This window comes from Jaculus jaculus, chromosome 19, assembly GCF_020740685.1.
Source record: "Jaculus jaculus isolate mJacJac1 chromosome 19, mJacJac1.mat.Y.cur, whole genome shotgun sequence".
In the NCBI taxonomy this organism is placed as follows: domain Eukaryota; kingdom Metazoa; phylum Chordata; class Mammalia; order Rodentia; family Dipodidae; genus Jaculus; species Jaculus jaculus.
In genome coordinates this window covers 37,243,765-37,255,964 of record NC_059120.1, presented here as the reverse complement: position 1 = coordinate 37,255,964, position 12,200 = coordinate 37,243,765, and the positions used below count along the sequence as shown (strand labels likewise).

Here is a 12,200-nt window from a genome sequence, read left to right as displayed (position 1 = left end):
ATGCTCTGGATAAAAGTGCACCGAAACTCAGTAAAGAGTAAGAGAACTTCTCTCTTTAATTTAATTACTCTGGTGGGCCAACTGACCTATGAAAGTTATACCTCAGAAGGTCAACTTATAAAGCCGAGAAAAGAGGCCACGATCGTTTTACATATGCAAGTCTAAATCCTCCATAGTCCCTCAAGTAATAAGAGATACTTCCCAGCATTTATATCAAAAGCAACCTGTTCTGTTTTGGCTTCTGATGTCATGAAACACTAGTACAATTATGAAAGGTTTCAGGGGCAGAAGAGGGGGAGTGCTGCGGGCTTTAGTGGAGTAGGATCCGCCTGGCTTCTAATCTTAATCTTCATTAGTATTGAAACACTGTTTTCTGTGAATATGCATGGCGAGGAGCTGTTTGTTTTTCTCTTCCCTCTTTAAATGCTCCTTCTTGGGCTGGAGAGCTGGCTTAGCAGCTAAGCGCTTGCCTGTGAAGCCAAAGGAACCTGGTTCGAGGCTTGATTCCCCAAGACCCACGTTAGCCAGATGCACAAGGGGGCGCACACGTCTGGAGTTCGTTTGCAGTGGCTGGAGGCCCTGGTGTGCCCATTCTCTCTCTCTCTCTCTCTCTCTCTCTCTCTCTGTGCCTCTTTCTCTCTGTGTCGCTCTCAAATAAATAATAAAAACATTAAGAAAATGCTCCTTCTTGAGAATGTAGTTTCTAGAAAAGCTTGAAGAGAGGAGATTGTGTGATAGACCAGAGTTATGGAGATTTCTAATGTTCTTCTGCACAATGGACTTCCAAAAGACCATTCTTCATTGCTCTGACACTTGCCATCCACATCACCACCATGAAAGTGAAACCCTATAGTCAGCAGGGCCATTTGGCCTTGCTGCGTCCCACAACTGCTGGTTAAATTTGGCGGGGCAGCTTGCCACAGGGGAGGGGAAAGTGGTGCCAATAGAGTTAGTACCAAACCCATGCTTTGCCAAGGGAGAGAAAATAATTGTGCCCTTGCATGCAAAAGAGCAGGGACCTACATCATTGTGTCTTAATATCTGAAGTTGATACATGAAGAATCTCCAGATATTAAGCTGGGGCTTTGGGTTCTCCTATCAATTGATAATGTGAGCCCTTAGTTCCATTATCAGTTGTTTATCAAATCAGATCCTTGATGAATCAGCGCTGAGTGTAAAGTGCAGATGGGGACTGGCACTATGGAAAGGCAAAGGTGTGTACAGAGACTGCATATAGCTGAGAGAGTTTGTTTTTTAACTACCTAAGTAGGTTTCCTGAACCTACAGGGAGGGGTCAAGACAGGACCTGGTTATACCCGGCGCATAGCGTTATGGGCCATAGAGGCCTAGAGTGGGTGTGTGGGAAAGTCTTCCTCTCATTGAAGGCAATCCATCAGGAATAGATATACACATGTGAACTGTATTAAAGTGTTCTCAGAAGGACAACTGTCCAAGGCCAAACAGTCCTTCAGCTGGAGTTCAGAGATTGAGGTGAGCAGCAGCTTGCCTCCATCCAGAAACTTGGGAATAATGAAAGTGCTGTTTCAAAAAGTCTGGGTGTCTGTTAGGCATCAGACAAGCAGGGTGGAGAAGCTTAGAAAGGGGAAGGGGAAGGATCATTTCTTAGAGAAAGATGGAAACTGGAACATCTTCCAGAGTCACTTTTAAAGCCATTCTAAAGTTTAAAGGCATTGGTTCTTGGCAGATGTTTGCAACTCAGTGCTGTAAGAAAAAGAAAGCTCTTATTCCTCATTTGACAGAAATATAAAGAGCTCTTTCATCCACTTGATAGATTTGGGGTAACTGCTGCAACAATCTTTTTCTAACGGTCAAATTCTTTAGGAACAAGTGATGTACCTGAATGGATGTGCTGGCAGGTTTAGCAGCATGTTACTCCTGTTAAGAGGAAATTCTAATAATAAAAATTTTCTTTTATATAAGAAAATAAGCACAGCAAGCCTGAGTTTAAATGCAATAAAAAATTCTTGTTATCAAGGTAACTTCAGCTCTAACCTATTTTCCATTGCTGTGTTTTCCTCTCCTCTCATCAGTCCTAGTTAACCTCTCCTTATCTTTTAAGGCAGGACTGTCTCCGTTTTCCTACTCTACTACCCTCCTTTTACCTGCTGTCTCCATTAGCTGCTTCTGCCCTTTCTTCTGGTAATTTTCCTTCATGCTTTCTTGGCACACCTGCTTTCAGTTCAAGTGGTTCAAGTGGGGTGGGTGAGGCGGGAATACTATTCAGGCTCAGCTAGGCCCTAGTAGTTAAACTGACCCCAACCCCTCCCACTGGGAGTCATTGCCAGGACTATGTTACCTGTTAAAAGAGTGCTTGCTCTTCTTACGGTGGATGGAATGTGAGCTTGGAACTCTGGAAACAGCCAGCTTGAGACAAAAGAGTCAAACCGATCTGAAAAGCCCTGGCAATGCAGTATCACACCATTACCATTTCTTTCGGACTTTCCTGAGATCATCCCTTAGCTTAGCTTTTCCCTTGCAGTTTCCTCATACTTCTTTTCTACTTTCTCTTTCTTATTTTCCCAAGTTCCCTTTTCTTGACCTTTAACTTCAGTATGAAGCATACTGTGGTCTCCCTCCAAAAGGCCAATAACCCTGCCTTGACCCCATGCAACTGGCCAGTTTCTTATCAGGTCCTGAGTTCCTACTCCAGGAGTTTTTGAAAGAACCCACTTTCCTGGCTCTCTTCTTCCTTGTTTCTCAGTTCACTGCAATTTGGCTTTTGCTTCTATCGCCTTTGAAGTTGTTTCAGTAAGAGCAACCGTGGCTTGCTGAGGGTCCCATCAACCTGTCAGAGCGCTCTTGCCCTTACCTTTCTGCTTCCAAAGCAGAGGCCACATCCCTGCATTCACAATGTGATATAGTGATGGCAATTATAATTATTCCTAATGAGGAGGAAATCAACTTTTCTCATTTGTTATTTAGAGATGCGCTCTCATAGGGCCTTGGCTAGCCTGGAGTTTGTGCTCCTTCTGCCTCTGCTGCTGGAGAGCTGGGATTACAGGTAGGCGCTCCCACCCCTGGTTTCATTTTTTAAAATCCATCTTCTTTCCACCGTCCTCCAAGAAGATTCAAAATCTGTGCTAATTCAGGAGCTGACAATAGCAATGGAGGGCTGGACTGTATTTGGGGAGGAGATCATTTTGCTTGACGCTGTAGGGGAAGAGGCAAAACTTCCAAAGAAGGGCTGGTGCTATACCCATGTCATGTGAGATGGCTGGTGAGCTCAGTGGGCTAGCCTGGTGTGGGCCTGGTAATTTCAATGTGGTGTTGGCTCTTTGGACGTTGCTAAATGTAGAGCATATGAAATGAGCTTATATTATTCGTCCTTGTCCTAAGGAATGAGACCCATTACAGTTATCTGAAGCTACTGAAGAAACATGGAACTGAGAACACTTCCAGCTCTGAGATTAAGAAATGGGTGTTGGACTGCAGAGATGGCTTAGCGGTTAAGGTGTTCGTCTTTGAAGCCTAAGGACCTAGGTTTGATTCCCCAGAACCCACATAAAGCCAGATGTATATGGTGGTGCATGCATCTGGAGTTTGTTTGCAGTGGCTAGAGGCACTGCTGAGCCTATTCTCTCTCTAATAAATAAATAAATAAAAATAAAATATACATAAGAAATGGGTGCAGAGTAAAAAAAATTATTGCAGGCTTTTAATTTACTAGTATAGACGATTCTATTTTTTTTATTTTTATTTTTTTCAAGGTGGGATAACACTCTAGCCCAGACTGATATGGAACTCAATCTGTAGTGGGCCTCAAATTCACAGCAATCCTCCTACCTCTGCCTCCTGAGTGCTGGGATTAAAGGCATATGCCACTATGCCTGGCTTTTTTTCCCTTTTTTTTCAGCTTTAATTTCTCACTGGGGGTTTCACCATGAGAGGTGGCTCATCTTGTTTGAAGTTGGGCACAGTCATTCTTACAAGGAGGATCCTTGAGCACATTTTATTTCAGAGTTCTTTCCTGTGCTTCAGAGTCATGGCTCAGCGCGGGATTCTGTTTCCTCCGGGATGTCGTCCAGCTGCCTCTTCTCACCACTAGCACCTGGGCAGCACTTTTCCAGCGGTTGGAAGCCTGGGATTACTCTAGGTTCCTCTTTCTCTCATCCCCCTTGGGGATGGGGTGGGGTTTCTAGAACATTAGAAATCTCCATAACTCTGGTCTATCATACAATCTCCTCATGCTAAGAGCATGTGATCTTGAAGTTTTAGTAACTGAAAATTTGATTTGTTCAAACCTTTGTTAAATGATCTACTGCTGCCCACTGCGGGTGGGGAGGGGGATCACATCAATTCGGATTACTTTTATGTATCAAGCCACAAGTAACAAAGGTGCTTTTTTGGAGGAAAGAGGGACAATTTGGGTGAAATAGTATAAGTCAAAACACAGCTATATGCTATTAAAATCCCCAGAATGTTGCTGTTAAGTCTAGTTCTCCATAATAACATAATAGTAAGGTTTTAATCTGTTATTTTTTTCAAGGTAGGGTCTCGCTTTAGCCTAGGCTGACCTAGAATTGAATTCACTAGATAGTCTCAGGTTAGCCTCAAACTCACAGCAATCCTCCTACCTCAGTCTCCCGAGTGCTGGGATTAAAAGTGTATGCCATCATACCCAGGAGAGAAAGAGAGAGAGAGAGAGAGAGAGAGAGAGAGAGAGAGAGAGAGAGAGAGAGAGGGAGAGAGGGAGAGAGGGAGGGAGGAAGAGGGAGGGAGGGAGAGGGAGAGAGGGAGAGAGGGAGGGAGGAAGAGGGAGGGAGGGAGAGGGAGGGAGGGAGGGAGGGAGGGAAGAAGGAGGAGGAGGAGGAGGAGGAGGAAGAAGAGGAGGGGGAGAGGGAGGGAGAAAATAGGCTTACCAGGACCTTCAGCCACTGAAAATGAACTCCAGACACATGTGCCACTGTGCATCTGGCTTTATGTGGGTATTGGGGAATTGAACTTGGGTTGTTAGGCTTTATAAGCAAGTGTCTTAATCATTGAGCCATCTCTCCATCCCTAAAATCTGTTTCTGCCATATTCAATACAGCTATATGCTATTAAAATCCTTAGGGTGTTGATAAGTCCTGTTCCCAGCAGTAACATAAAAGAAGGGTTACAATCGGTTTTTGCCATATTGTTTAACTGGTAGACATTTATATATATTTACATATAGCTATATATGTAAGTATATATGTATATATAGTTATATATAACTTTATGAAGCTGTTTAAAAAGATATACTAGGATTTTAAGATAACACAAGCAATTTTAGTACATAGAAAATTTAATCTTAAATAATTTAAAATATTTGAACCTGACCTCAAATTAGTTCAGGTAAACAAAAATAACTGAAAATTTATGTATATGCATGTGCATGTATCTGTATACATACATATATATCCATACTTGCATTATACACGTCTTAAAATTGTTTATGTGTATATCCTCAAGAGATATATATTCAAGATATATATAAGTTCAAAACCTAGGAATTACATATCTATATAGATATAGCCTTATACATTCACTTAAAGATATATATCTACCCTCACTCAGAGATGGAATTCTCTAATTTTACTCATGGCACGTTGTTTGGAAAACTTAACCCACAAGGAGGTACTTCTAGTCTTGTCCTTAAAATTGTACGCATTATTTCTATTCTTCACTTAGAACTACTGTAGTCTTCAAAGTTGTTCATTCAGAATGAAACTCACTTCTGCGGAATGAGAACTGATTCCAAGCTGGAGTGGCCCGAGTCCACGCACTGGAGCCTGGCCCTGTCTTCAGGTGGAAAGATGGACTAAAGCTCCCAGGTGGGCGCTCTGCTCTTTGCTTAGATTCATCAACTACTGGGGCATACATGTTCCATGAACTGGTTTTCTTAAAACATTTTCTTCTTTTGCTGCAAAATAGTTATGCACAGCTAAGCTTTTAGCTTGTTCCCAATCTTTTTTTTTCTAAAAAACAAAACAAAACAAAACTTTTCTCCACAGTTAGTAGTAGTGGCAAATAGGGCTGAAAGAGAAATGTGGCGCTCTGTGAGAGTGAGACCATTTCTAGTGTTTGTATGTTTTCTGCAAAATGTTTCGTAAAAGTTTCTTGGGCACTTGGCACTTGCCTTTCTTTAGTTCACAGGGGAAGTTCTATGTTCTCACATGCAGAAGTTCACCTGGGGGTTTCAAAAGACCTTCATGCTTTTACTTTTGTGTGGACACATAAAAAATTTAAAAATCCATAATTTACTTCATATAAGAATTAATTAAAAATTACTGACAAAGAAGACCCTAAGATTGGGCTTTCCCATTTAAAATCAAGCATAAAGACCAAAAAAGAACTGGGACATTATATTTTCTTAAGGACTTGCAGAGAAAGAATATATTTGTGTTGTGTGCATATAAGTATTTATATTTCCCTAACTTACCTCTGTTGTGTGTATACAATAAGAAGATGATTTTCCTTGTTTATTTCAGCTTGGCCAAGGATGCTCATAAGATAATATTTGAGTTATACAGTAATTTATTTATTTTAAGGGGTGAAAATTGTAGTTCTTCTATAAAGAAGAATTCTCTAGGTGAATAAATAAGAAAAATACAAATAGGAAAATATGTAAACCCATTATGAGGTATTTCAAAGATACAGTGCCAGTAAAAGTCATCTTTCTCACAACTTTCAACTCCAGACCTCTCACCTTAGTCTTTCTGAACTTGTATTTGGAAAAACATGGAAGAGATTGCGATAGAAGCCCTTTCAAGGAGGTCAGGCTGCAGTGGTTCAGAGCAAGCCGGAAAAGGGGGGAAGTAAAACTTACCTGCTTTATAGAGGAACAAAGATACTCCTTAAAGTCATTCAGAGTGTTTGCTTAGTTCTAAAAACACTCTCATAGGGCACATGACTGCCTGGTAACAAATCTTTCCAGAAGGTTTTTTTTTTTTTAAATTCTAGGAAAGCATGACTTGTTCAAATTAGATTTTCCATGCTATATTTAGTTTTACAGATGTGTTCAGTTCTAAAACTGTGGTTTACTGCATTGTGTGTGTGTGGGAGCATGTATACAAAAAAAATCCCAAGAAACCCTTACACTCAACTCAGACGCAGCCAGTCCTGACACTGCTCTATCCTCTCTCGATTCTAATAGGCTTATTGCTTCCATTAACTAGAAATCCTGCATTGTCTTAGGCATCTGACTTTCATGGCTAAAGTCTGAGAAACTGATCCATTATCACATTTTCCGAATAGCTAAGTTTTAAAGTTTCTCAAAGCTTTGTTTTTTAGTTTTCCTGGTACTTGAATAAGTTATACCTCTTACATAACAAGAAGTAGGAATTCCCAGAGAACAGAGTTCATGATGTGTAATGCACATACCAGAAACCCACAGACCACACTTGAATATGTTCTCCGTCAACACACATGGACATTCACTCCAGGAGCAAACCAGTAACAAGCCAGACATACATACATGTGCAAATGTACAATTGACAGCAACTTATTTTAGATCCTAATGTCCTGAATGTTAAAAACGAGCTGAGACAGCTCTTGTGACACTCAGTATAAAAGCATGATGAAGTAGCTTCAAATCACATCTCGCGAGTTCCGTATTGCGCAGCAAAGGACCATGCTGAATATCATGCCAAAGATCTGAAAGAGAAGTGAGTGCTCATTAGTGACCTTCAATGCACATGGCTATTTAGAGAGGTTAATAAACCGTGTAGGCGGCTTGCTCAGGCTAATAAAGAATTATAACCGGTAACAGTTATTAAAATGGCATTTCTATGTTTCTTAGGGATAACTACTGGATAGGACCTCTGTGTTAACTTTGCTTAAAATGCATTACTATGTTTTTATGGTTAACAAATCTGTTTTAAGACAGGTCATTGCTTCTGGGTAGCAGTTATGAAAGACTTATGTATCTTTTAACTTGGACTTCTATATTTTAGGTTAATCTCAAATGTTATTCACTCATAAAAATATGTTTATAACTTAGTGTTTAAATAAATTTTTATTGTCAGAAATGCTTTCAATTTTACCAACAGTGGTCACAGATTTAAAAGTGGGGCATCTCCTTGTTCTTACTTCATTTCTATGCAAATGATACTTGACTATTTAACTAGTTTACAAAGTATAAACCAAGGTGTTTGGACTATGATATTCTTGATTCTCTTAGAAGTCAAATACTTGGGTGAAATCAATATCCAGTTAGAAGGTGAGAATGAATGTACAAGCTCCAAAGGGTCCTTCTTACCCTATACTATGTATGTATCCCCATACTCTCACAGACAGCCTGTGGAACCCTTTTATGAATTACTGTTGGTGTTTGTTTTAAAAATTGGCACTATATCTTAGATTCTCTCCCCAATCCCATCCTAAGTCAGACTAGGATCTGTGGATACTAAATGCAGTAAGGCAGGGATAATGTTTTGGAAGGGTCAGCCTGAAGTGAGTACAGAGCTAGGGACGATTTCAAGCTTACAGCTGACAGAACTCAGCACCACTGTGTGGCAGGGGAGACACCTAATGGGCATTTGGTTAACTGATTGCACTGTACAATGTTTAGCTTCTATAAAGCAGGACTAAAGGAGGAACTCTTGGGGTGCTGATTCAAGACAGGCCACCAAGGGTACTTCCCCACTACCATGATTACAGGGATGGATGTGACCCTGAACAGGCTTCCTTTGAAAGATACTCCTTCAGTTTCAGCTGCTACTTTCATGAGTTGGAAAGTCTGCTTCCAGGCTGCATATCTGCTGAAGCTGCACATTTGTTAGGATGGTCTACTTGGTGTGAATGTCTTCACACTACTGCAGGATTGTCCCCGGGGAGCAGCAGATCTGCAGCTGGGCTAGCCTCACAGCAGGTGGGGAGGATCTGAGAGATGTCCCTGGGTGTGGAGGTCCTCAACAAAGTCACTTGGCTAGCCAGTGCCCTACTACTGTGCTCCAAACACAGAAAAGGGAAAAAGAACTTGGGTGTCACTTAAGAACTACCAATTCATGGATTTCCTTATCATTCTTAGTGCAGGCCATGAGTTAACCCACTAAAGGGTAAGTTCTGTTATAGTAATCAACTTCTACATAATGGAATCACTGGCCTCACAGGCCAATCTTGCCTCTCTTCCTCTTGCTCCACAGGTCCTTCTGGTCTTGAAGGCTCCTTAAGGATGAAGCCCAACCTCTGAAAGGGCACACAAAACCTTCAGTTCTGTGGAGCTGGCACCCTCTCCAATGCTACCCCTGTTCCTTGCCACTCTCATCATACCTGTCTGTGGCTATCAATTCTTCTCATACTCTTTATGAAAGACAGAGTCTTATGTACCCTATACTGGTCTTGAACTCACTATGCACATAGCTCGAGATGACCTTAAACTTCTAATTCTCCTGCCTCCAATCACTGCATGTTGTGACCAAGATATGCACCTCTAGGCCTGGTATACTAGGTGAGTGCTCTACCAACTGAGCTACCTTCCCAGCCTTCTTTTCCATTTACTCTTGTTTTGTGCTTTTAAAGGACTGGGCCACCAACAGGATGCAGTATGCTCCACACCTTTTCATATCGTATTCCCTTTGCCTAGATTCTGAGTTTACAAACATCCAAATTATATAGAAAGCCAGTTGGCACTTACTGTATGCTAAATGTTCTGGGCATTTTGTAGAAATTAATTTGTAATTACCATTTATATGTACTATATCATTTAATTTCAATATTCTTGTGAAATGGATATGTTAAAAATTCATATTTTACAAATGAGGAAATTAAAGAATTAAAGCTTAAAGAAACTAAGAAACTTTCCCTTAATCTCAGGGTTTATAAGTGAGTCCCAGAGCCAGGAATTAAGCCCAGCTCATGTAATTCCTGTTAAGAAAAGTCCATACAGGTTCGAATTAAACACAGGAAAGTCTCATCCTGGCTTCCTATGCTGGTACTCCAATGTATAGATGAGAGATTACCCCGATATTATGCTATTTTGAGTTGAAGTCACAACCTAGGTGACTTTAAGATGAGACGTTATTACAATGAAAGATCCAGGTCATAATTAGGTTAACACTGAGGTTTGTGCTGTATTTTACAGGACTACTGTGGATGTATTTTGTGGTAGTTTGACTAGATGGCCCCCAATATATTGTTTTTTTATGGTTTGTAGTTTGCACCTGCAGCCACCTAGCTGGAGGCAGTGTCACTGGGTGGATCTTAAGGTGTGGTGGTGGGTTTCAGATTTCAATCTAAAGATATGCAAAGTGTGCCTAGCTGGAGTTCCTGAAGTGTGCTGTGGCTTTTGACTTTTAGGCTTATACTTCTCTCTCTCTGCTTGGTCCTGGGAAAGCAGGCCAGCTTTTTATGCCATTAGGGAACTTACCCTGGATCTGTAAGCTTCAATAAATATCCCTTCTTCCATAACTGTGCCTGGTTTGAAAGGTCATCTCAGTGAACATGAAGCTGTCTGCTACACACTTAATTAGCATTGTCCTTAGAAGCTATATGTGAACAAATGCCTTTGTTCCCTGTGAGCATTCCCTTCAGGTGCGGCCATCTCACACTTAAGGAAAAGTCAGACACAAAGGTTCAAAACTTCCTGGAGGGCAATAAAGGTTAAGTTCTAGAACTTTCTTACTGTGAGACCTGCAACTCCAATACCAACAATTCCGATGAGCTGGAGCTTAATACTGATTACGTTCTCAATTTCATCGATGCAGTTCTGTTTTGGAAAAAAAAAGTCAAGAATCAAAAATGATGGTATGTGAATACCCTCCTGATCCAATCCTTCTTTATCTGAGAGCATTCTGAGTCCTCATGCCAGCTTCTGCCCATGTGTGGACCATTCCTCTTGGGTTCTATCATCTTAAATCTTAAATCTTAAAGCAGAAATGTAGTTGTGGGAAAACTACACTCCTCCCTTTTGATGGAATTTTCCTGTTTAGGCCAATGGCTCCTTCAGACCTCTGAAATCTAATAGGAGGAGGCTATTTCTATGGGATCTGAGGCATTTTAAAATTTGAGAGCTCTTCTTACTATAACCAAACAAAAATAAAATATCCCTAAAATAATAACATCTTATTTTATATTGTCATTTATAATCTAAGAGACTTTTCTTTTTTCTAAGGTAAGGTCTTATTCTAGCTTGGGCTGACCTGGAATTCACTATGGAGTCTCAGGGTGGCCTCGAACTCATGGTGATCCTCTTACCTTTGCCTCTCACGTGCTGAGATTAAAGGCATGCACCACCACGTCTGGCTGTCTAAGACACGTTTTATACATGGTCTAATTTACTATACAAGGGCAGGCATTTATTATGTACAGGTTCAAATTAAACATAGGAAAGCCATGACTTTGGAAAAGCTAGTTCTTGGAAGCTGGAGACCATTCTGCTCTGTGGTGGATGGGCTGTGGGTCCCTGTCCTTACCCACTAAAACACCTGTGGAGTATGGGTTCCAAGAACCTTCATAGATAGGGGAAACTTAGGCAGCAGAACAGATTGTCTGTGACCATTATTAGTTCTCCCAGCTTTGAAAGCTTCTATTGGGAGTCTTTCTCAGCAGCAGCATGCTCTCGATCTGATTACATCCTTAGGCTGTGCAGACCTTTGCCATGGGTCTGCTCCTTCTGATACCCACGCAGGGGACACAACCCTCACCACTCTCCTGTGTGTCCCCTCTCATACTGACTCGGCAAACATTTTTGAGCATCTCCTTTGTGTCAGACACTGGAAAGGGTTGGTGGAGAGGAAGCAGTAAGACAGTTTCTTCTGCTCTCAGCTGAGTGCAGAGGATGCAGACTGATCTTTAAATATATTCTGCTAAAGGAAACCTCGCTGGACACAGCAGCATTCTTATGGACTGGAGAAAACAGGAAATCAACCTACAGAACTGGAAGCATTTCTCTTCCTCACCTGGACTCTGAGATGTTCCCTTCCTGCAGCGCCTAGTACTACTGCAGGTAGCTATCACACAAAAGGGACAAGTATGGCTCCTCAAAGGCAAAGAGATGCTTTAGCCTACGGAAGGCTAGACTCCTCTTCCTCAGGGGTCTCCCTCACTCCCATCTCCTTAGGAAGCCTGCCAGCAGCCCCTTCCCTTCCTATACATTCAGCTGCTCATTCTTTATGGACATTCCCACTGACCCATGTTCAACATGCTCCATCTAAAACAAACATAGGTCTCATACTACTTGCTAGCTCTACCTTTTCCCTCCTTTCCTTCAGAGCCAG

At 41.4% G+C, this 12,200-nt stretch overlaps 1 protein-coding gene across 1 annotated transcript in view; it reads right to left on the bottom strand.

Moving 5' to 3' along the window:
- Window positions 1-6,923: 6,923 nt before the first annotated feature.
- The window catches only part of Tspan2 (tetraspanin 2), a 44,235-nt gene continuing 38,958 nt past the window's right edge, over window positions 6,924-12,200 (bottom strand). The window contains exons 7-8 of the mRNA XM_004667532.2: window positions 10,607-10,690; window positions 6,924-7,638 (exon numbers count right to left, since the gene is read on the bottom strand). Of these exons, the coding sequence (XP_004667589.1) occupies window positions 7,573-7,638; window positions 10,607-10,690 (150 nt within the window). The 3' untranslated portion in view covers window positions 6,924-7,572. The remainder of the gene's footprint in view (window positions 7,639-10,606; window positions 10,691-12,200) is intronic.